General features: G+C 61.8%; 1 protein-coding gene across 7 annotated transcripts in view; it reads right to left on the bottom strand.

Annotated features, from left to right (window-relative positions):
• Window positions 1–24,097, bottom strand: part of DCHS1 (dachsous cadherin-related 1) — a 62,555-nt gene extending 38,458 nt beyond the window's left edge. The window contains exons 1-2 of one of the 7 annotated variants that reach the window (XM_065835202.2): window positions 23,820–24,097; window positions 17,719–19,528 (exon numbers count right to left, since the gene is read on the bottom strand). In XM_065835202.2, the coding sequence (XP_065691274.1) occupies window positions 17,719–19,470 (1,752 nt within the window). In that variant the 5' untranslated portion in view covers window positions 19,471–19,528; window positions 23,820–24,097. Of the gene's footprint in view, window positions 1–1,283; window positions 1,542–2,146; window positions 2,390–17,718; window positions 19,529–19,622; window positions 19,835–20,082; window positions 20,227–20,257; window positions 20,461–23,143; window positions 23,341–23,819 lie in introns of those variants that run through there. The other 6 variants (XM_065835194.2, XM_065835216.2, XM_071805716.1 and 3 more) reach the window with 6 other exon arrangements.
• Window positions 24,098–25,079: the final 982 nt, after the last annotated feature.

Raw genomic sequence — 25,079 nt, 5'->3', positions numbered from 1 at the left:
CAGCACCGTGTCCTGTGCCGGCCGTGGACAGACCCAGCACCGTGTCCTGCGCCGGCCGTGGACAGACCCAGCACCGTGTCCTGTGCCGGCCGTGGACAGGCCCAGCACCGTGTCCTGTGCCGGCCGTGGACAGACCCAGCACCGTGTCCTGTGCCGGCCGTGGACAGGCCCAGCACCGTGTCCTGCGCCGGCCGTGGACAGACCCAGCACCGTGTCCTGCGCCGGCCGTGGACAGACCCAGCACCGTGTCCTGTGCCGGCCATGGACAGACCCAGCACCGTGTCCTGTGCCGGCCGTGGACAGGCCCAGCACCGTGTCCTGCGCCGGCCGTGGACAGACCCAGCACCGTGTCCTGCGCCGGCCGTGGACAGACCCAGCACCGTGTCCTGTGCCGGCCGTGGACAGACCCAGCACCGTGTCCTGTGCCGGCCGTGGACAGGCCCAGCACCGTGTCCTGTGCCGGCCGTGGACAGACCCAGCACCGTGTCCTGTGCCGGCCGTGGACAGGCCCAGCACCGTGTCCTGCGCCGGCCGTGGACAGACCCAGCACCGTGTCCTGCGCCGGCCGTGGACAGACCCAGCACCGTGTCCTGCGCCGGCCGTGGACAGACCCAGCACCGTGTCCTGCGCCGGCCGTGGACAGACCCAGCACCGTGTCCTGCGCCGGCCGTGGACAGACCCAGCACCGTGTCCTGCGCCGGCCGTGGACAGACCCAGCACCGTGTCCTGCGCCGGCCATGGACAGACCCAGCACCGTGTCCTGCGCCGGCCGTGGACAGACCCAGCACCGTGTCCTGCGCCGGCCGTGGACAGACCCAGCACCGTGTCCTGCGCCGGCCGTGGACAGACCCAGCACCGTGTCCTGTGCCGGCCGTGGACAGACCCAGCACCGTGTCCTGTGCCGGCCATGGACAGACCCAGCACCCTGTCCTGTGCCGGCCATGGACAGACCCAGCACCGTGTCCTGTGCCGGCCATGGACAGACCCAGCACCCTGTCCTGTGCCGGCCATGGACAGACCCAGCCCGCAACAGCCCACTACACCTGTCCCAGGTCCCGCAGCACACCCATCCCCACAACAGCCCACTACACCTGTCCCAGGTCCCGCAGCACACCCATCCCCACAACAGCCCACTACACCTGTCCCAGGTCCCGCAGCACACCCATCCCCACAACAGCCCACTACACCTGTCCCAGGTCCCGCAGCACACCCATCCCCACAACAGCCCACTACACCTGTCCCAGGTCCCGCAGCACACCCATCCCCACAACAGCCCACTACACCTGCCCCAGGCCTCACAGCAGAGCCATCCCCGCCGCCTCTCGCGCCTCACGCAGCTCCATCACGTCCCAGGCTCCACACAAATGCTCACACGGGCACTAGGGCTGCTGTCCGGGGTGTCACAGCGAATTTCAATTTCAGACCAACCAGGGGTGACACAGCTGGATCTGCTGTTTACTGGCAAGGGAGAACTGACCAAGGATGCGGTAATCAGCGGTAGCCTAGGCTGTAGTGACCACGAAGTAGCAGTGTCCAGGATCCTAAAGAGAGTGAGGAAGGAGAGCAGCAGAGTACAGACCCCGGAGTTCAAGACCTCAGCTTATCCGGGGAGCCGGTAGGTGGGAGGGAGCCCACGGGAGGCAGATCTGAAGGCCCGGGTTGCTCGGGAAAGCTGGCGAGCCCTGGGACAGCTCACCCCGGGCAGGGGAACGGTCCCTGCTGGTGCTCAGCAAAACAAGGAGACGGATCAGCAGATGGCCTTAGGGCTATGCTGCAGCGCACCAAGGCAGCACATGGGAGGTGCATGCAGGGGCAAGCTGCAAGAGGACTTTGTTAACACTGCCCAGGCATGGAGGGATGGTGTCAGGAAATAAAACTTCAATGGGGTTGAGACTCACAGGGAAAACTGAGGCTGCTAAGAAGACCCTCTATCACTGTACTGGTAGCAAAAGGCTGAATGAAGGCCCATTTATGAATGAGACAGGGATGAAGACTAAGTCAGGATTTCCTTGGTGAACCTGACCAATAGCAACCCATGGGATCTCACAGGCTGCATCCACAGATGCTGACAGGGCTGCTCCTCTAAACATGGTGGAGATCAGGGGAGACCCCTGACAATCGCAGGGAAGGAAATATTGCACCCCACCTTTGGAAAAGGCCAGAAGGATGATCCGAGGGCCTACAGGCTTGTCCACCACGCTCCAGTCCCTGGGGTGATCATGGTGCAGCCCCCCGGAGCACGTTTTCAGCCACACGGAGCAGCCCGGGAGGGAACAGCGTGGACCGACCGTCCTGCCTGCTGTCTGCGGTGCAGCGATGGGTCTGTGGCTGACAGCTCTGGACACCGATCGCCCTGACTTCAGGAAGGAGTTTGGCATCTTCTCCCACCGTCCTCATGTCCAGGATGCTGTGGTTTGGAGGGCTGGAACAGCGGGTGGGTCACAAACCGGTTGGAAGGCCGGGCTCAGAGTGGGGTGGATCACCAGCTGTTCTGCCTGGAGGTGGGTGACAAGTGTCCACAGGGACCAGCCTGGGGACCTCTCCTGCTGAACATCCTCATCAATGACCCTCACTCTGTACAGGCATAGAGTGCTCGCTCGTCAGGGTGACAAGTGGCCCCGGCCACACGCACGGGCACCTCGGGCAGGCGGGAGCAGGGGCTGATGGGGACCAAGGGAACCTCGGCGAGGACCAACGCCAAGCGCTGCTCTGACCCTGCGCCACCGCGCCCCGGCACGGCCAGGCTGCGGATCAGCCGTGCGGACAGTGTCCTGGGGTACGGGCGGGTGCTGAGCGGGACACGAGCCCCGGTGATCAGGAGAGCCCAGCAGCAGCACCCGGGACGCAAGCAGGGACACAGCCCGGAGCGGGAGGGCAGGGATTGTCCTCCCCTCTCCTCAGCCCTGACAAACCTCACCTAGACACCGCATGGACCTTGGTGCCCCCAGGACAGGAGAGACCCCAACAAACCGCGGTGAGTTCGGGTGAATCCACGGAGCTGGCCGGGCCTGGAGCAGCTGCCCCCAAGGAGCTGCAGGGTGCCCGGGCTGCTCGTCCTGCGGGAGGAGGCTCCAGGCCAAGCAGCGAGCTGCCAGCACCCATGGGGCCGTTGAGGGAACAGAGCCGGGCTCCGCACAGGGTGCACAGCACGAGAACGGAGCCGGGCTCCGCACAGCGGTGCGCAGCACGAGAACGGAGCCGGGCTCCGCACAGCGGTGCGCAGCACGAGAACGGAGCCGGGCTCCGCACAGGGTGCGCAGCACGAGAACGGAGCCGGGCTCCGCACAGGGTGCACAGCACGAGAACGGAGCCGGGCTCCGCACAGGGTGCGCAGCACGAGAATGGAGCCGGGCTCCGCACAGCGGTGCGCAGCACGAGAACGGAGCCGGGCTCCGCACAGCGGTGCCCAGCACGTGCACAGCACGAGAACGGAGCCGGGCTCCGCACAGCGGTGTGCAGCACGAGAACGGAGCTGGGCTCCGCACAGGGTGCACAGCACGAGAACGGAGCTGGGTTCTGCACAGCGGTGCACAGCACGAGAACGGAGCCGGGCTCCGCACAGGGTGCACAGCACGAGAACGGAGCTGGGCTCCGCACAGGGTGCACAGCACGAGAACGGAGCTGGGTTCTGCACAGCGGTGCACAGCACGAGAACGGAGCCGGGCTCCGCACAGCGGTGCGCAGCACGAGAACGGAGCTGGGCTCCGCACAGGGTGCACAGCACGAGAACGGAGCTGGGCTCCGCACAGGGTGCACAGCACGAGAACGGAGCTGGGTTCTGCACAGCGGTGCACAGCACGAGAACGGAGCCGGGCTCCGCACAGGGTGCACAGCACGAGAACGGAGCTGGGCTCCGCACAGGGTGCACAGCACGAGAACGGAGCTGGGTTCTGCACAGCGGTGCACAGCACGAGAACGGAGCCGGGCTCCGCACAGCGGTGCGCAGCACGAGAACGGAGCTGGGCTCCGCACAGGGTGCACAGCACGAGAACGGAGCTGGGTTCTGCACAGCGGTGCACAGCACGAGAACGGAGCCGGGCTCCGCACAGGGTGCACAGCACGAGAACGGAGCCGGGCTCCGCACAGGGTGCACAGCACGAGAACGGAGCCGGGGTCCGCACAGGGTGCGCAGCACGAGAACGGAGCCGGGCTCCGCACAGGGTGCGCAGCACGAGAACGGAGCCGGGCTCCGCACAGGGTGCGCAGCACGAGAACGGAGCCGGGCTCCGCACAGGGTGCGCAGCACGAGAACGGAGCCGGGCTCCGCACAGGGTGCACAGCACGAGAACACAGCCGGGCTCCGCACAGGGTGCACAGCACGAGAACGGAGCCCACCAGGGTGGGTTGAATGAGAACTTCAGGCTGGACATGAGGGAAAGATTTTCCCTGTGAGGACCATACAGCATCGGAGCAAGTTGTTGACCCTTGGGCGCTTTCAGGGTGCTGCTGGATGAGCTGTGAGCAGCCTGGTCTGACCCCACGGCTTCGAGCACGAGGTTGGACCAGAGACTTGCAAGGCCTCTGCAACCCGAATTCCCCCTGCTGCAGTGATCCAGCTCGGCACAGGCTCCCGGACGCTGGTGAAGGAGCTCCCTCTGCTCTACCCAACCCCGCTCCGCTGTGCCAGAGCTGCCCTTTGGCTCCTCGTCCAGCACTCGGTGTAACCGGTGCCGTACGGCCCCTTCTCCCGAACTCTGCAGGGTCCCTGTCTCACCACTCACAGCAGCCCCAGTTTGCTGCAGCGAATCCAGCAACAGATGCTCCCGCTCCTCTTCTCCCAGTCACACCCGGGCCAGCTCCCAGTTCTCCTCTGGACCCACACGCTCGTCTCCTGTGCCCACGGGGCAAACACTTGGGAGGGCTCCAGCACCCGGTCCCCAAACCCCTGTTCACCTACGGGCGCAGGCGGCAGGACCAGCCGGCTGTTCCCCGGGGGCTCGTGTCCCCACGAGAAGGCAGGAGCCTCACACCGAGCCCAAGGCGCGCGGCACCCAGCACCCCTCCCCATATAGCACCATACACATCGTGCTGCAGCTCCCCAATTCTGTGTGTGACCCACGGCAGGGTCACAGCTGCCGAGGGCCAGGGGACAACAACAAGAGATACAGGGTGCTGGGCGGTGCGTCCAACAGAGTCCACACCTCCCAGACACCCCCGAACACAGCAAAAACCAGTGATCCCATCTATTCACCCTGGAGGCCTCACTCGCAGCGTCGCGCAGCAGAACGGACCCGTTCCTGCGCTCACGCTCTGCTCCCCTGACCTCGCCTGCACGCTCCTCTCTGCTTTGCCAGCCTGGACCCATCTCCAGCACCTCCCAAACTTCCTCCTTGGCTGTTTTCACAGCTCCAGCACGTCCAGGGCCCATCTTTTAGGTAACTCTTTCCACTCCTGGGTCCTGGCAAGGGCAAAGCCTCCTCATGCTGGCATGGCTGACGGTTCCCAGGTGATACGCAGCCCAAGAGAGAAAACACTCACCAGCGAAGGCAGAGAGCAGCATGAACCAGCCCTCTTCCCAAGGGCCAGGAGACACCCACTGTGTTTGGCTTGGAACAAGCTTATACTACGGCGAAAGACAGCAGTGGTCAGCAGGACCCCGTGCCGCTCATCAGTCAGTGTTTCAGTCCTAGATCATACTTGCAGGTGACAAGATAGGCTGGTAGTTTTAAGGTTATTTAGTAATAGGTTGTATGCTCAGGTTTTATTGTTTTCTCCTTACAGCAGACAAGCGGAATACAAAGACAATACAAGAGAGAACAAATGGCACACCGTGTAGCACAGACCAAAGGCCGGGCTGCAAAGGAAACCCTGATGGAGGGGAGCTGGGGTTTTGCATTCCAGACAAGCGAGGCAAGAGGGGGTAAAGGCAGCGGGAAGCCAGTGGGGACATGGCGCTTCCCACGAGGGGACAGCCCGAACCACGGGCCAGCATCCCGGCACTGCTGGTGCAACCCGGGGATCCGGCTGGAAATCAGGGGCTGGAGACTGCTTGCAGAGCATTGCCCGGGGAAACGCGGCGTTTCACCGGCAGGCTTTGCAGACAAGAGGTTTAGTGCAGGCTGCTGTTCATCAGTGCTGAGCCGTGACCCCGAGCAGGATGGGGAGAGAGGACACAGGCATCCGAATGCCGACAGCTGCCGGGTGGGCAGCGAGCCCCACAGACAGCCCAGCAGGGCGCTTGTGCATTGGGCAGCCTCTCCATGTCTGCACAAGTTGTTTGCAAACACTGTAAAGAGTCTGAGGATGTTCCCAAGTCCAAAGGCACGACAAACAGCGCACAGCATACTGAGAGACGGCGGAATTGTTCACCGCGCCACCACCTATGGGCAGTCCTGGCTAACCGGGACGTCCCAGGTGCCTGGAGGCTGGCCAGTGCGATGTCCCTCTACAAGGGATGGGTGGAGGATCTGGGAGCTGCAGGACCTCAGCGCCAGGGGAGGCTGTGGGAAGATCATGGTGAGTGCCACCCCACGGCAGCACAGGACAGCCGGGTGACCACGCTCAGTCAGCACGGGCTTGTGAAAGGCAGGTCCTGCTTGACCAGCTTGATCTTCTGTGACAAGGTGACCCACCCCCTGGATGAGGGAAGGGCTGTGGATGCTGTGCAGACTTTAGTAAAGCCTTAGATACTGTTCCCAGAGCACTCTCCTGAAAAACTGGCAGCTCATGGCTTGGAGAGCTGTACTCTTTGCTGGGTGAAATACTGTCTGGATGGCTGGGCCCAAAGAGCGTGGTGATGGAGCCAAATCGATCCAGCTGGCGGCCGGTCACGAGTGGCGTCCCCAGGGCTCAGTACAGGGCCAGTCCTGTTTAATCTGTTCACAGTGATCTGGAGGAGGGCATCCGGGGCACCCTCACTAAGTTTGCAGATGACACCAAGTTGGGTGGGAGTATTGATCTGTGCGAGGGCAGGAAGGCTGTACAGAGGGGTCTGGGCAGGAAGGACACACAGAGGGGTCTGGGCAGGAAGGACACACAGAGGGGTCTGGACCAGCTGGATCGAGGGGCTGAGGCCATTTTTACGAGGTTCACAAGGCCAAGTGCCGGGTCCTGCACTGGGGTCACAGCAACCCCATGGACGCTGCAGCTGGGGAACAGCGGCTGGAAAAGGGCCTGGGGGTGTTGGTGACAGCGGCTGAACATGAGCCAGAGTGTGCCCAGGGGCCAAGAGGCCACAGCATCCTGGCTGGGACCAGCACTGGGGTGGCCAGCAGGCCCAGGGCAGTGACCGAACCTGTGCTGGGACCTGGGGAGGCCAAACCATGAATCCTGGGGCAGTTCTGGGCCCCTCACGCCAGGAAAGGCCTTGAGGTGCTGGAGCGAGTGGAGAGAAGGGAACGGAGCTGGTGAGGGGCTGGAGCACAAGTGTGATGGGAGCGGCTGAGGGACCTGGGGGTTCAGCTGGAGAACAGGAGCTGAGGGGAGACCTTCTGATCTCTGAACTGCCTGAAAGGAGCTTGGAGCCAGGGGGGTCGGGCTCTGCTCCCCAGGAACAAGCGCCAGGAGCAGAGGAAACGGCCTCAAGTTGCCCAGGGGAGGTTGAGGTTGGATGTGGGAACAATTTCTTCCCCAAAGGGCTGTGGGGCATTGGAACAGGCTGCCCAGGGCAGTGCTGGAGTCACCATCCCTGGAGGTATTTAAAATACAGGTAGATGTGGTGCTAAAGGACATATTTTAGTGGTGGGCTTGGCAATGATGGGTTTGCAGTTGGACTTGATGATCTTAAGGGTCTTTTCCAACCCAAATTATGCCATGATCCTATGATTCTAATATTTAGAGCTGTGATTATCCAGATCCTGTGGGCTCAGACTTAGGAAGACGATGCAGTTTGTGAATGCTGGAGAAATGCGCTAACCGAAAACCAAACCAAAACGCAAAATGATAACATAGAGCAGCTCCAGTTCGGCACAGCCGCCATCCGCGTGCCAGGGAGAACTGCGGGAGGCCCGCGGGACGGAGCAGTGAGCGCGGGAGGGGCCGCACGGCGCTGGCGCAGGGCTGGGAAACGCTGCTGCTGTTTCTGCATTAAATATCACGGAACCACGGAGCCACAGAACAGCTCGGGATGGAGGCGACTTTCGAAGGTCATCCGGCCCAGCCCTCTGCGATGAGCAGAGACATCTTCAGCTAGATCAGGTTGCTGGTGCCAAGTTAGGACAAGAAAGTGGATGAAAGTGACAGACAAAATACATTATTCCTTTTATTAATATATAATGGATGCAAATGAAATGGCATATGCCCCTTGGGACCCAAAAATGTGTTAAGGATCCCAGGGGATGAACCTGATGCTGTGTTTGAAGACTTTCCTTTGATAGGTATAGAAGCAGCTGTTCATGGAGGGGCTCAGGGAACACATTCGGGGCATTTTCTGCTGAAGTCACTAACTGATCATTGTAATTACATGAAAATGCAGCTGTTTTACTCCGTTTCCAACTGGATTTGAATCTGGCAGGGATGTGTAAGTCAAGAAGGGTTCTGCGAGTGCACAGGTGATGAAAGGCCTGGGGAAATGCAGGCCCACGGCTGAAGGAGACGGGACCTGGTGGGACAGGACATATCACGTCTGGGGTACTTAGTGCCTTCTTTACCAGTAAGACCTGTCTTCAGGGGCCCCATGTCCCCGAAACTGGAGGGAGGCTGGAACAAACAAGATGTACCCTTGTTTGAAGAGGTACAGGTCAGGGAAGTCTCAAGCAAACTGGACATACGTAAGTCCCTGGGCCCAGCTGGGGTGCACCCACAAGTGCTAAGATGGCAGATGCCGTTGAGGCCACTCTCCATAATCGTTGCTCAGTCATCGTGTTTGGGAGAAGTGCCTGAAGACTGCAGGAACGTAAACGTCACTCCTGCCTTCAAGAGGGTGAGCAGGACCCAGGTAGCTACAGCCAGCCAGCCCTACCTCGATCCCTGGAAGGCGGTGGGGCAGCCAATCCTGGAAACCATTTCCATGCACATAGAGGACAAGAAAATCATCAGGGTAATCAGCATGGCTTCCAGCAAATGGAAGTCGTGCTTGACCAACCTGATCGATGAGCGGCCTGGCAGATGAAGGAAAAGCAGTGGATATGGTCTACCTGGACTTCTGTAAGGCCTTTAACTCCCATGAGATCCTGCAGACAAGCTGTTGACGAACGGGCTGGGCTAGCAGACAGTGAGGTGGGCTGAAAACGGGCTGGACGGCTCAGCCCAGAGGTGCTGATCAGCAGTAAAACACCTGCTTGGAGGCCAGTGGCTAGCAGGGCACCTCGGCCAATACCGCGCCTAGCCCTGTCTAGCACCCTCACTAATGACCTGGATGACGAAGCAGAGTGCACCCTCAGGACATTTGCTGAGGACACCAGCCTGGAAGGAGCAGCTGACACGCCAGAAGGTTGTGCTGCCATCCAGGGGGACCTCGAGAGGCTGCAGAGCTGGGCTGACGGGAACTTCATGAAGTTCAACAAGGGCAGAGTCCACCTAGGGAGGAGCAGCCTGCGGGAGAACGTGCTGGGGACACCCGGCCGGAGAGCAGCCTGGAAAAAGGACCCGGGGCTCCGGGTGGACACCAGGTCGAAGATGAGACAGCAACGTGTCCTTGCTGCCAAGAAGGTGAACAGTACCCTGGGCTGCATCAGGAGCGCTGTCAGCAGGCTGAGGGAGGTGGTCCTGCCCTCTGCTCAGCACCGGTGGGGCCACAGCTGGAGTGCTGGGCCCGGTGCTGGGCTCCCCAGTACAGGAGGGAGATGGACACACTGGACAGAGCCCAGCGAAAGGCCATGAAGACGAAGAGGGGACTGGAACACCTCTCCTATGAGGAAGGGCCGAGCGCTGGGACTGTTCAGCCAGGGAGATACATCAGAGAACACCAAGAGCTGAGAGCCAGGCTCTTCCCAGCGGGGCCCAGTGCTGGGACCAGAGGTGAAGGGCACAAACCGTTCCCGCTGAACAGCAGGAAGCACTTTTCCACCGCCAGGGTGACCAAATGCTGGCACAAGTTGCCCAGGTAGGCGGCAGAGGTTCCATGCCTGGAGGTATTGAAAAGCCGTCTGGACATGGTCCCTGGAAACCAATCCTGGATGGCCCTGCTTGAGCATGAGGGGCTTGCACTGGATGATCTCCAGGTCACCTCCTCCCTTCCCACCTCAGCCATGCCGGGACCTCCAGCCAAAGGCCCCCTTGAACCTCCCCGTTCCCCACTCGGCTCCAGTCCTCCTGAGCGCTGATCTGCGCCCCCTGCCCTGCACCACAGCCCTGCCCCGCTGTGCAGCCACGTCTGCTGCCGCCCTCCTCCCCCGAGCACTCGGTGAGAGGACGCCGCTCGTGTTCCCTGCAGCTGGGCAGAGGAGCACCTCGTGGAGCGCTGCGGACAAAGCAGAGCGGAACTGGATGACATAGAGCAGCAAGACGGCTCAGGGCCAGGCAGAAAGAAAGCAAAGCACCCATCTTAGGGAGCTATGAGTGTTGTGAGGGCAGCTGTGCCTCTCCCCTCTGCACGGAGAACTGGGAGGACAAAGACAGGCGCCGAGGCCTCGTTATTTCATGCCCTCCTCCTGGTCCCCAAGCAAGACAGGAGGTGCGAGTGGAGCCATGACACCACAAAGCTCTCATGTTTCCCAGTCGGGGATGGATGGAGAAGCACAGCCGCACACCTCAGAGTCAAAGCTTCTCCCCCACAGGCCCACCAGAGGGAACACCAGAGCCCCTCAGACACAGCCATTCCCTGCCCTCCCAGCCCCACTGCTGACCCTGTGCCCCCTACAGTCCGCAGTGCCGCAAAGGGATCGAGCGCTCCCCAGCAGCTCGGGCCTCCATTCCCTGGCTGTCCTCCTCATCTCCAGCAAGCGCAGTCAGCAGGCAGGGAGCTCATCTGGAGCCCTGCCCTGGCTGGATCTCTGCTACGCACATGTTACGCTGTGGCTTTGGCAAACATCTGGCTCTGGGCTCCCGCCCCTCCGAGTGACGGCTCTTGGTGGGAGAGGAGGAGAGGCTGGCGCCAGTGTGGTCAGCGATCCCACGCACGACTCCCTGTGCCTGAGCGAGTGCCAGGCGTCCTGCCCTCCCAGCCCTGGCACAGCTGCTGACCAGCTAAAAGCAGCCAGGGAGCGGCCACGGCTGCTATTTCAGGAGCTGCCTCTGGCTCGGGGCTGGGTCCCAGCCTCCAGCACGCTCAGGCCTCGGGGGAGAGAGCAGGGTCAGGGTTCGGCCCCGGTGACGGCCCAGCGCGCGTGGCCGGGGCGAGGGTCGGCCCCGCGGCGGCAGGGAGCACCACGTCCGGGGAGCCCCGCGCAGCTGTGGGGCCGGCTGCTCGCAGCGCTGGCTCCCGCAGCCCCACAGCCGTGGGGCACGGGCAGGGGCACTGCCTGGCGGCCCCACAGCCCAGGCGTGGGCAGGCCCAGGGCTGCCAGAGCCATGCACGGCAAGGTATGGACAACAGGGGCCGTCCGTGGCTCCAGCGCGGCTCTGGGCCAGGGTGAAGCCCTCGGGTTTGAGGGGGGGAAGCAGTTTAATCACAGATGCTGGCAAGGAGGTAGAATCATAGAAACACAGAATGTCCTGAGTTGGAAGGGACTCACAAGGATCATCAAGTCCAACTCCTGTTCCCGAATACGACAATCCCAAAATTCACACCGTGTCTGAGGGTGTTGTCCAAACGCTTCTTGGGGCCGTGACACCTCCCTGGGGAACCTGTTCCAGTGCTCCAGCACCCTCTGGGTGAAGAGCCTTTTCCTCATGTCCAGCCTGAACCTCCCCTGGAACATCTTGAAAGGTGTTGGTCTCTTCTCCCAAGGAACAAGCGACAGGACCAGAGGAAATGGCCTCAAGTTGTGCCAGGAGAGGTTTGGATTGGATTAGGAAAAAATTCTTCATGGAAAGGGTTGTCAGGCGCTGGAACAGGCTGCCCAGGGCAGTGCGGGAGTCACCACTTTAAGAGGCGTTCAGACGAGGCTCAGGACATGGGTTAGTGCTGGAGTCAGGTTATGGTTGGACTCAATGATCCTGAGGTCTCTTGCAACCAAAATGATCCTGTGATCTTCCTGCAGTCCCTCAGGTGCTGTCACGGCGGGACCGCGGAGGGCGAGGCTGCGTTTCGGGAGCCCAGAGCGGACACGGCTCTTCCGGGAGCCCCGGTGCCTCTGAACTCCGGGGAGGAGCGAGGCGCGGGAAGAGGAGAAGCAGGGCTCACACCTACACCAAGGTGGCCTCTCCGGCGGAGCAGCCCAGAGGCAAAACGGGAGCTGCAGCGGCGAGGAACAGGGCACTGGGAGCCCAGCAGAACGCGCAGGGGTTCGGGAGCTGAGCAGGGCAAGGGCCCCGGCCCTCAGCAGAGGAGGAGTGCTCAAGGCGTGGGGCAGCAACGGCGCAGGGCGGAAGCGCCAGGGTCTGGGCACAGCCTCCTGGGGAGCACTCGGGGGCTCCAAACCAGGGTGCTGGGCTGGGTTTGGCTGTGCAGAGCTCAGGCGCTCACTAAGCAGGTCTGCACAGTGAGGCGGGACAGGACACGCAGGTGAGAGCGGGGCTCAGGGCAGCGTGAGATGGAGCACGCCAAGCTGGGTGACCCTGGGGCATGGGGCAGCGGTGGGAGCAGGAGGAGGCTGGAGTGTCCCCAGGGCCATGCAGGTGACAGCACTGCCAGCGAGAGCTGCCCGGGGTGGAGCAGCGACGGTCCGGGGGGCGCAGGCAACGGCAGCTGCGGGGCCAAGGGGAGCGGGGAGCACAGGGAGCAGAGCCCGAGCGCAGCAGAGGGACACGGGTGCGCCGGGGCTCCGGGAGGGCAGGCGCGGGGACTGGCACTTGGGGGGCACAGGTGCGGGGCTGTGGGGGACGTGGGGAGGGGGGCGTGAGCAAGCGCTGCGGCGGAAGGTGCGCTGAGGGGCCTGGGGCTGAAGCAGAGGTGAGGGAGAAGGGGCAGCTTAGGGGGCTGGGGATGGCTGGAGGAAGGAGGGAGCTGAGCGAGGGGCCGGGGGAGGAGCGGAGCGCGGGGGGAGCGGAGCGAGGGGCTGGGGCCTCTCGGCTGCAGTGGAAAAGCTGCTGCAGCTCCAGGGGAAATGCTACTTGAATTAATCATGGCGCTGGCTGCTGTGCCAAGCCCAGGAGGAGGCTGCTGGCAGCGCGAGGAAATAACTTTCACAGGAATTTGGAACAAATGCAGCTCTTCTGGCGGTAACAACAGCACTCACCTCCCCCACAGCCTCCCCCTGCACCAGCATCTCCCTCGCGTCCCCGCTCCCTGCGCACCCCAGACTGCCCGCGTTGCTCCCCAGACCCGGGATGCGCGCCCGCCCTCGCGCTGCTCCCCATCGCGCCTCGGGAAGCTGCTTTCTCGTTCCCGAGGAGGGGGAGGCCTGCTTTATGTCGTGCAAAGGTCTGAAAATAGGTTAATGCTAAAGCCCTTGTCCCAAGAAAATGAATGCACGCAGTAATGTCCTCCCAACCTCCTGCCACTCTCTTTGGCAGCAGTCGGTGAGCATCATTCCTCCTGATGTTCCAGTCCCCATGCACAGCTTCCCCTTGTGTCCCCTCACAGCTGCCCCTTCCGTAGCACAACCAATGCGTCGGGATTACCCGTCAAGGCTCTCAAGAACACGGGATACGTAGCCTGGTCTATCCCACCGCACGTCACGCAGGTCCTATCTGGGGCACAGCCCAAGCCTGTGCTGGTGCTGGTGCTGGTGCTGTGCATGCAGCACAGCCACTCCACAGAACTGCAAATCAGTACTCAGACTTCAAAACTCATCAGGCTTGTCCTCAAAACGGCAACATAAGACTATTCGTTCGGTGCGTGCTGGTCAGCCTTTGATCGCTGATGCTCTTGTTCCCCAGCAATTGTGTGTATGAATGCAAAGGAGTTACGTAAACCTTGGTTCCAACATCATTAATATTGGATCTGTGCAAGAATCAGTAATCCACCATCTCGCCATCACACCCATTTCTGTCAACCAGTCCGTGCTCAACGCGGGGCTCTCACAGCTCAACCAGCCCGTGCTCAACGCGGGGCTCTCACAGCTCAACCAGCCCGTGCTCAACGCGGGGCTCTCGCAGCTCAACCAGCCCGTGCTCAACGCGGGGCTCTCACAGCTCAACCAGCCCGTGCTCAACGCGGGGCTCTCACAGCTCAACCAGCCCGTGCTCAACGCGGGGCTCTCCCAGCTCAACCAGCCCGTGCTCAACGCGGGGCTCTCCCAGCTCAACCAGCCCGTGCTCAACGCGGGGCTCTCACAGCTCAACCAGCCCGTGCTCAACGCGGGGCTCTCACAGCTCAACCAGCCCGTGCTCAACGCGGGGCTCTCCCAGCTCAACCAGCCCGTGCTCAACGTGGGGCTCTCACAGCTCAACCAGCCCGTGCTCAACGCGGGGCTCTCGCAGCTCAACCAGCCCGTGCTCAACGCGGGGCTCTCGCAGCCCTGTGCTCCGTGCTGGCTGCCAGGGGACAGACAATACTTGATTTAGCATGGAGAGTCAGAAAGGCCCACAAAGACAATATCTGATCACGCATGCAGCTCGCTGGGACAAAGTCAAATGTTTTAAAAAATGTGAGCCAGCAGGGTGAATTTATAACAGAACAGTGCTTCACATCGTGTAACCATAGCATTTGAATGTAGTCTGATGAGCCCTGAACTTGTATATTATCAGCTCATGGTGACCGAGAGAAACTGAGACAACCCGCCAGTGACCGTCCCCTGCTTTGTTATCCGCTGGTGTCACGACGGCTGATTCCCTGGGCTCCTTTTCCACTGGTGTTCCATCTCAGACCCGAGCTGTGAGTTTGCTATTTCCCTCGCTTAGTGCTCATGCAGAGTCTGCTACCGCCAGACCTGGCCCATGGTAAACACGAGGAAGAAATAAAGACGTTGTGAGATGTTACGAGATTCTTCTTCTTTCTCGGGGGCTCAGGCCAGCAACCTGCACGCTCGTCCCTGTTCCCGCACCAGACACAAGGACACCCTGGCAGGGGACGGGCGCGCAGGGGAGCAGGGGACTGCAGCCACTCTTCAGCCTCTTCTGGCCGCCCACAGGGACTCCCCACGTCCCCATCATTCTGTCCTGCCCACCCAGAGCAGGTGTCACCGTCTGCAAATAGATCTGGTCCTCTATGGGTTTTTGCTTGGAAACACGGAGAATCAAACCCCTTCAGCTCTGTGCTGACCTTGGAGTCTGTCCCGTGTGCTGCCCGTCACGCGGGCCGGTCCTGCCCATGGCCTCAGCTCTCATGATCATTACGTGGGTCTGGACCAAATCTTGGCAGGGACCCTTTAGCGTCCCAAGGCCGGATGAGCCCTGACGCCTGGAAGCTACAGGCAGATGGAGTCGGGCAGGAGCAACTGCCCACAGGGGCTGTGAGGCAGCACATCTGACACAGGCGACCCTGTGGGACACGGCGCTGGCCACCGCGGGCCCTGGCAGCGTCTCTGAGCCCCTCCTGCCCGGGGCACCGCGGCTGCCGCGGCTCGGCGGCCGCACCAGGCGGCTGTGCCGTGAGCCCCGGGCTCCCCGCCGGCTCTGCCCTGCTCCCCGGGCTGGCTCGCGGCTGCTGCGGCCCAGCGCCGAGCCGGCAGCCTGGCCGGCCTCCTTTCCCATCCTCTCACGTTTCCCGGCTCAGAGGAAGCAGCAGCAGATGTGTGAGCTGTTTGCTTTGTGCCGAGGCCACGCGGGAGTTACCTGCGCTCAGCCCAGACGCGCAGTTTCCAAACGAAACACGAAGGCTGAGCCAAGACCATCGAAACCTGGCCAAACCCTCCATCGCTGCCGGCCGCCGGGCCAGCACCAGTGCGGAGCTGGGCCGGCCCCTTCGCCCCACCGGGCTCACCAGGTCCAGCCACGCTGGACCAGCTCCCTCGTGCCGCCCCACTGCCCGCAGCGCCCGCTCCTCCGCGGCCCCGCTGTCCGCCTGCCTGTCCGCGCTCGCAGTCGGGAGCTCAGCCGCCATCTCCGATTGCATTTCCAGAACGTCTTCCCACACGGCAAGCGGCACTGAGCAGGAAGGCACGAAGGAGGGGAGAGAGGGGCCCTCCCTTCAGGGGCCGCCGCAGCCACGGCATCCCTGCACACGGCTGGGGCCTCCATATTCACCCGGGGACACATGGCTGCTCCACTCCAGCCCTGTCCCCGAGCCCACCCTGAACCATCCCCATCTCTGTCCCCAGCCCTGGGCCCGTCCCCACAGTGTGGAGTGTTGCCCTGCATAGACCAAACCTACATCTTCCCCCACCCAAATCTTCCTCATTTCCCACTCACTTCTGCCCAGACTTCCCCCAAATCCCACCCTGACCCATTCCCTACTCCCCCAGATCTGCCCCATCCTAAACTTGCTCCTGCCCCATGTCCCTCCTCTATTCTATACCCGCCCTTGCTCCCACCCAGCTCCTCCTTCCCCCCATTCTCCCCCTGGTGCCCTGCACTCTCCCACCCCCAAGCCCCCCTGCAGCGACCCCATCCCGCACTGTGAGCCCCCATCCCACACTGTGAGCCCCCATCCCGCACTGTGAGCCCCCATCCCGCACTGTGAGCCCCCATCCCGCACTGTGAACCCCCATCCCGCACTGTGAACCCCCATCCCGCACTGTGAGCCCCCATCCCACACTGTGAACCCCCATCCCGCACTGTGAGCCCCCATCCCACACTGTGAGCCCCCATCCCGCACTGTGAGCCTCCGCGGGCACACACGCTGCATGGCCCTCACCCTCCTACCCCACACCCCACCAGCGCACCCACTGCACACCCACAGACTCATCCTTCTCTCCGGATCAGGCCCATCTGGAGGCCCTTTTCCCTGGCCGGGCCGTAGAATGCCCTCCTGCCCTGTCCCATGGGCCCCACAATTCCTGCTGCACCTGGCCCCATGGGCACTGCTACCACCTGGCCCCAGAGCCCCACACATCCCAGTGACCCACAACTACAGCGAAGAAGTGCGCACACCTCACGGGTTCTCGTCCTGATGGCCAGTGCGGACACTGCCTTGTTTGCCACTGCGCTGCTGCATTATCGCACCAGATCCCCACTGTCGGCCCCAATGCCGACGTGTCCCCACCACCCGTCCCCAGCACCCAGGGCTCCGGGGCCAGAGATGTGATTGAAAGCGCAAAGGCAGGGAACACAAACCATACAAAATACAAACGGCGTGACCGACACATCTCGGGGTGCACGGAGCCGGTCGGCGGGCAGCACCTCCCCGGGCCTCACTGCAGAAAGGCTGATGCAGCACATCCCTCAGCTCAAACCCCACAGCTGCTGTTTCCAAGGTGATATAACAACACCAATGGTGCACATTAATGCTAAAGTTCACAACCAGCCTCACTGATGAACTTAGGCTAATGACCTCACAGTGGGAGAGCAAAGTTAACAGCTTGGCTCCATGCTCCTAGAGGTCTCACCCGTGTTCCTGGGCACCATTTTGAGTGTCCTGGCCTGAAAGGCAGCTCCACACTCGTGCGAGCAAGGCTTGGCACGGTGGGCCCAAGCTTAGCTGAGGTCAGCACCACGCTTTGCACAAACAACGTCCTCGAGGTGTGCCCATACCATCAGCGATATCACCCGGTACCCACACGCAAAAGGGCGTGACAGCGGTCTGCCCCTTTTCCTGCTCACACGGAGCATGGGACCTCTGTTCCAGCATCCCTGCTGCAGCCGCTGCCATCTGCCCCGTGACGGCTGCACCGAGCGCCCCCAGCGGCCGGGCTGCCACCCCCAGCCCCGCGCGCCCCGGCCGTGCCCTCAGGCTAAAGCTCCGGTAGGTGTACCCACCTGTAGGAAGCAGGTCCCAACAGGAGTGTTCTCCTTCAGCGACACGTTGTAGAAATTACTCCTGAACACTGGCTCGTTGTCATTGACATCCTGCAGGGCCACACGCACCACGGCTGAGGAAGAGAGCGGGGGGGTTCCCCTGTCGGTGGCCAGCACAGTCAGCTGAGGCTGAGGATCCTTCTCGTAGTCCAGCGGGGCAGCGGTGGTGATGATACCCGTGGCAGGGTCAATGGCAAACCAGCTTGAGTGGGTGTCACGGCCGTGCACGATACTGTACCGCACCTCCCCATTGGGACCCTGGTCCTTGTCACGAGCTGTCACCTGCAGGACAAAGCTGCCCGGGTAGACAACCTCGGGGATGCTCTGTTTGTACTCCTGCTGGTCGAAGAGCGGAGGGTTGTCGTTGACATCCACCACCTGCAGCACGAAGGCCGACTCTGCCCGCAGCGGGGGTGTTCCCGAGTCAGTCGCTGTCACTCGCAAATCGTAGGAGTCTCTTTCTTCCCGGTCGAGAAGCTGGTCCACACAAATCAGGTAGATGATGTTGTCCTTGGTGGTGAGGGCGAACTTGCCATCCCCTCCCTCCAGGGTGACATTGACGTTGGAGTACTCGCCGTAGTCTGGGTCAGAAACAGAGATGCGTGCCACATACTGGCCAGGCTGGGCTCCCTCAGAGATCTGGGGGGAGCCATCCTCGCTCAGGAAGATGATCGTCATGGTGGGCTGGTTGTCATTGTAGTCACGCACGTGAATAGTGACAAAGGCTGTGGTGACCTCAGGGTGGACAGCCTTGTCCCTCGCCTGCACCACCAGCTCATGCACCTTCCTTACTTCATAGTCCAGACCCTTGTTGAGCTTGATGACTCCAGTCCTTGAGTCAATGGTGAAGTACTGGTCAGGATCACTCTGCCGCCGGTTGATCTCGTAAGTCACATCCCCATTGTCACCTTCATCTGCATCAGAGGCAAAGACCTGCAGGATGCTGCTGCCAGGTTTCAGATTCTCCGAGATGAGAGTATGATAGCGGCTCTGGTTGAAGCTAGGAGCATTGTCATTGATGTCCTGGATGGACACGTCCAGTGTCATCTGGGTACTCCGGGGGGGAGAGCCACCATCATAGGCTTCCAACACCAGCGAGTATGACGAGCGGTTCTCCCGATCCAAGATGTTGCTGACCACTAGGTCCAAATACAGGACCCCGTTGGGTCCTCGACGCGTTTCCAGGCGGAAGGCCTGCCCCACGTTCTCTCCCTTAATCACATAGCCTTGCGTGTTGAGCAGGCCACTGTCCGCGTCAAAGGCTGGATCCAAGGGAAACCTGCTGCCAATGGGCGTGTGTTCCGGGATCTGGAAGGTGCTGTGCTGTTTGGGGAAGGCTGGAGCGTGGTCATTGATGTCATTCACTTGGATGTTCACTTCTACTGTGATGCCCTCGGGGGTAACAGCAATGAAGCTGTAGTGGTCTCGAGTCTCTCGGTCCAGGACACGAGCCGTTTTGATGATACCAGTGTTCTCGTCTATCCCCAGGTCAGTGGTGACACCGCTGCCCTCCTGTGCTGAGATGAAATACATGTAGGCACTAGTTCCAGGGGGCAGGCCAGCACTGATGTCCCCAATGATGGTGCCAGCTGGCTGCTCCTCATCTATCTGCAGATCCAGGGTGCCCAGGACGGCAGAGCCCTTCCCCGCTCTCAGGCCCCCAAGGATCAGCAGCTCCAGCAGAAGCACGGCTGACCCCTTCATCTGCTCCATTGCAGGCACTGGCAGAGCAGAGCGTGGCTCGATCTCCTTCGCAGTGTGCGCTCTAATCCTGCATGGAATGCAGACCAGAGGATGCTGGTTAAGAGGGAGCAGCAAAGGAAGGACAGAAAAAAACATGGAGAGGGAAGGCCTACCCCACATACCTGCTGTCCAACTGCCCTGTATTACCTGTCCCTCACGAGGAGTGAAGGTGACAACGTGTCGGAGCAGAGGGTGCCCTGGGACAGCACCTAAAGCCAGCCAAGCAGGCCACACCTGACAATGCCAGAGGTCAGCAGCTAGTGCTCTATCACACAGGGCACTTCCTACATAGCCAAACATTCTCCCCAACCACCAGCCCTCCCTGCAAGAGGAGCCAACTGCCCTAGAGCAGAGTGTTCCTGTGCCTTTAACACCTCGATGCTTCAGAGAGGCTGAGAGGGGCTGTCTGCAAGAGGAGAGACCTTGGGACCAACAGCAGCTCAGCACCTTTCCACCCTGAAGAAAGCTGGTCTCAAACTGGGACAGAGCTCGAGCACTGACCGCGCTGAGGCCCCCGCCCCGATGGCATGCCTTTCAGAACAACAGGGACATGGGTGCTACAAAACCCCGTGAAGCGCCAACCTGACGTCCCTGGGAGGGCACAGCAGAACCGGAGCAGGCTTACATCCAGTGAACAATAAATCAGAATGGCTGTGTTGCAAAGGATGCACCCACAGCTGGGGATGCCCAGGATAAAATCAGGCTGGGCCCATTGTTTGGTGCGGTACAGAAATCTGCGGATGCCCCACGCTGGTACCATGGAGGGCGGTGTCAGTACAGCAGGAACGCAGCAGCTCCCTCTGAACTGCCAGCTGCTTTGGCTCCCTCGTAGTCCCACACCCTCGCTGCTCGCTCTCCTTTGTCTGCTCGCTGCTCGGCGCTGGCTCCTCGCTCGGTCCCCCTGCCGCAGCTCCGTCTCACTGCAGCGCTGGGGGAGGAGCCGCTCCCCGCAGCGCCACCGCCGCCGGGCCCGGACGCGCTCCCGGTGCCCGGGGCTGCCCGCCCGCGGGGCTCTGCCCGCCTCCCCAGCGAACCCGGCGGCGGAGGAGCTGCAAGAGCAGCGGCCCGGAGCGGCCCCAGCCCCGGTCAGCGGCGCTCGGTGCTCTGCGGGGATGGCGGCAGCATGAGCTCACACTTGGACTCTCTTGAAAGCTTTTGCTGCTGGTCCCATAACCGCTCTCAGGAGCCACTCACGACAGAGCAGGACGGCAGGAACCTCCCTGTCCTGGGGGATGGAGGTGGCTGACACTGCCTAGTTTGGGGGCTAAGAATGTCAATCCTCTCCGCAGCAGTGTTAACCCTTTCCAGGGCACACGGGGTGACTATTCCTGGGTCGTCTTTCCCACATCGGTTCAGCTGTTTAGATTGGTTTTCCCTGTGGAAATCCTGGGCTAGTGACAGAGGAAAAATATTAAATAGTGTTTTCTGCATATAAAGAAGTGTTTGTCTACTTTAGTGGACATCCAGTGTGTGAGGTCTGTGGCAAGCAAATCCACACTCTCTTCTTGCCCCAAGCAAGTATAAATTATTCTCTCTCAGGAGCAGGAATCAAGAGAAGTCACTTTGATCCCTGTGGGCTCTCGCGGGGAATCTGCACGGACTCGGTGGTCCTGGACAGGTCTGTCTCTCTGTTGGAGCTGCTGCATTTCCCCAGCTGGAGGGCTGGCTGTGCACACCCAGAACACGCGGTGCTGCGTGAACGGGGTCCACGTTTGCTCCTGTAGTGAAACTCACCGTCCTGTGACCCCGTTGCTCGGGCCATGGGAAGGCACAGGGAAGAGGGTTTAAAGTCAGAAACCAAAAAGGAGAGTAGAAAACCACACAGAGGAACAAGGCTCCCTGGGGCGATTCCAGTGGCTGAGAACACGATGGAGCTGAATGGTCTCGGGTAACGCCTGGAACAGACCAGGGCACAGATAGAGGGAAAAACACCTGGTTTGGTTAGTGACGTGGCTCTTGGGAAGCAGATGGGAGTGCAGCGAGGTTTCGTAGGCTGCTGGCGGGGAGGAGAGATTTGAAAAGCAGATCTGGGGAGTGTGAAGGGCGGCTGAGAGCACTGGGGCAACGAGGGAGCAGACATGAGGGTGCTGAGGTGGGGAGCTGGTGGTGCAAGTCTGTGATGAAAGCTCTGCTCTTCCATCCTCCCCGGAGACAAATGGGCAGTTTCAGAGCCCAGACACCTTCTGGGTGCGGGATGCGACGGCCGCGCCGCGGCAGCCCAGGCTGGGCAGACGGCCATCCGCCGGACCAGCAGCGCTCTGTCCCCATGCAGGCTGCAGGCCTGGGTCACAGAGGAAGACAGCAGTGACCTCAGCTGATGCAGAGTCACCAAATCCGAACAGCTGCTTCCAATTAGCAGATAGCTCAGCGCTGGGGGCTGGCTCGAGTGGTCCAGGCCCAGCCTGTGTAATGTGAGCCAGGCTGCCCTGCTCCCTCTCTGTCCCTCCCACCATCAGGCACTGAGTTCTCTGGTAAAAAATGGCAGGAGAAGCCTCTGAAGAAAACTGCCAGCAGGAGAATCTGTCCAGAGAGGTGTTCGGGGTCCTGAGCCATGGTAAGGAGGCTGATGGGATGGGCAGCTAACATGGAGTCAGCTGCAATACACATAAGCATCTCTAAGCCTAGGGCTGATAGGCTGGGGCACCAGGAAAGCCCAGCCTACACTTAAAGATAAGTCACATTTAGAAAAATGAGATAGGGAATTACAGAGGGACCGCTGCAAACATCCTGGCACGCCAGTGGTACCTCGCGTCCCATGTCAGCCACGAGGACGGGAAAGCAGGCCCACACCAGGCCCAGCACAGAACCTGGAAAGCAGCACCCACTGTGCACGCCGCAAACAGATGTCAGAGAGCTCGCTGTGCAAAAGCTCCATCAAAGCTGCAGATGCTGCTGATGCCATACCCAGCGTCTCACATGAGGGGCCATGACTCATGTAATGATGTTTTTGAGACTCCGGTCCAGATGAGGAAGGATTCAGAAGCCTGTTTAATCTTTGCTGAGCACCATCGCTGACCTGGAATATGCTTTTTTCTTCTGCATTCACACATCTCTCAAGAGTTTCAGATCAGACGCCCTCAGAACCAGAGGCAGCCCAGGCTTGCCTGCAGTGCAGCCTTAGGCTAACAACTCACTTTCATCCTCTGCTTAGTCTGCCACTACCTCCAGTCATCTCCATGCCTCCTGGCCTCCTACCACCTCCCACCTGGCCCTTCAGGACCAGCACTGTACCGCTCGCTCCCCCAGGCACACAGCCTCAGCTCCCCCTGACACAGCTCTGAGCAGTGACCAGCACCGTACCGCTCGCTCCCCCAGGCACACAGCCTCACGTCCCTCTGACACAGCTCTGAGCAGTGACCAGCACTGTACCGCTCACTCCCCCAGGCACACAGCCTCAGCTCCCCCTGACACAGCTCTGAGCAGTGACCAGCAGTGGCGACCATCCTCTCATGAGGATGCAGTCAAGCTCCACTGCACCCCTTGCATCCCATTTCTGTGCCACACCAGGGCTTCCTGCAGGCTGTCGTGTCTCGGAAAACACTTCCCCCACAAAGGAAGCTCTAATAAAATTTCCTCACACATTATCCAGTTCCCACAATCCCAGTCCACATGCATCCCAGCATCGGCCTGGGCCCTGCCATACCGTCTGCTCATCACAGAGGTGCTGCAGAGCCTTTCTGCTCCCTGTCCACCGCTGCTATCAGGCCGTCAGGGTTTCTAACACCCTCAGATCTCCTGGGCATCCCGGACCCTCCGGCTCCCGGGGCCCCCTGCCCCGCCTGGGGCTTCTGCTGCTGCTCCCAGTCCCCGTGCACAGCTCGGTGCCCGGGCGCTCCCGGACGTCCCGCACGGCGCACCCTCCGTGCCGGAGCTCTGCCAGCGCCGGCCCCGCTCCGCTCGGGACCGCAGCCCCCGCCCGGCGCCTCCGCGGCTCCTCCGCCGCGACCGCTGCGCGCCCGCCCCGCGGCGGGTCTGCCCCTGCGGCGGCACCGCGGCCCCGCGCCCGCCCCGTCCCGCTCGTCCCCTGCCAGCGCCGGCCCCGCTGCCGTCGCGCCGCGGGCGAGGCCGCTCCGGCCGCGGGTCCGTGGAGCCGCTCCGGCCGCGGATCCGTGGAGCTGCGCCGCCGCGGGCGCGCCCCCCCTCCCCGCCCCATTGTCTGCGCAGCGGAGGCAGAACAAAGCGACCGGTCCCGGTCCGAGTCCCGGTCCCGGTCCTGGTCCCGCCCGGCCCGGCCCAGCGTGCGGCGATGCCGACGTGCGGAGCAGCGGGCGAGGGCGGCGGGGCAGCAGGAGAGGGTCGGTCCCGGCGCTGGCACTTACACCGTGCGTCCCGCGCTGGCGGCGCTCACATCCCGCAGGATCCGGCCCCGCCAAGACGTCCCGCAGCCGCTCTGGTGCCCCGGTGCTCCGGTGCCGCGGTCGCTTCGGTAGTGCTGGCTGCTCCGGTTCCCCCCGCGCTCCGATGCCCTCCTGTGCCACGGCCGCCCCGGTGCTCCGGCGAGCCGGCCTCCCGGTGCCGCGGCTGCCCCGGTGCCGCGGTCGCCCCGCGGAGCGCTCGGCGGCAGGCGGCGGGTCGGCGCTGGCTCGGCGCGGAGGCTCCTGCTGAAACCCGACCCAGCGCCGCCCTCAGCCCCCCGCTCCCCCCGCCGCCCCCATCCCCGCCCCGCCACCGGAGCGCGCCGGCAGAGCGCAGCCCCCGAGTGGCCCCGGGCGGGGGACCGGAGCGGTGGGACGGCGTGGCGGGCACGGGGCAGGACGGCACCGGCAGCGGTGTCCGGGAGAGGCCGGCACGGAGGGCGAGGAAGGGCTGGAGCCGGGGTACAGAGAGATGGGGAGGAAGCAATGGGCGCCGGGAGCCCGGGGAAATGGGAAGGGGTGGGCAGGAGCAAGGGGCAGAGCAGCGGTGGAATGGGACAGGGCAAGGACAGGGCTGCGCAGGACATGCTGTGGGTGACATCGAGGTGATGTGGGGACATGGTCACAGAAGCACAGCCCATTCTTTGCTCTCTACCACAGTTCCTTCCTGAGCCCAGAGTCCAAGAACCAGTAACCTGCCAACACCTTGATTCGCATCAGGGCTTCTGATGTCCAGGCTGGAAGGTACTTGTCTGTGAGTTATTGGGGCCCCACCAATCTGTACTAAAACTGATCTGTACTCACTAATCTGGGGCCCCACCAGTCTGTACTAAGCAGGACTCTGGTGAGTGACTGTCCAGGCTTCACCAGCAGTGGCTGTTGTCTGACTGTTCTCTGCTCCAGACTGGCCAGGTCACAGCAGTACTGATGTGCCCAGGGGGCCACTCAGGGCCTGGGCCAGTAGTCACTATGGTGGCCTTTTATTTCTTGGTAGAGAAACTGCCATTCGCCTCTGTCTGTGATGGTCCACCGCTAATACCATGTGCTGTAGAGGTGACGGGTCAGCCTGCTTCATCAGGAGAATGTCTAGGTGTTTCCATCAGTGACAATCAACTTGAATAGAGAATATGGACCAACACCCTAATTTCATGGAGGAGGAACCCTTCGAGATTTGCATGTCTGCATCCCTTCCTGAACAGCACATAGTTTGAGCTCATTGAGAAA

Source organism: Patagioenas fasciata, chromosome 1 (genome assembly GCF_037038585.1).
Source record: "Patagioenas fasciata isolate bPatFas1 chromosome 1, bPatFas1.hap1, whole genome shotgun sequence".
Lineage (NCBI taxonomy): Eukaryota > Metazoa > Chordata > Aves > Columbiformes > Columbidae > Patagioenas > Patagioenas fasciata.
This window is presented reverse-complemented; position numbering and strand designations above follow the sequence as displayed.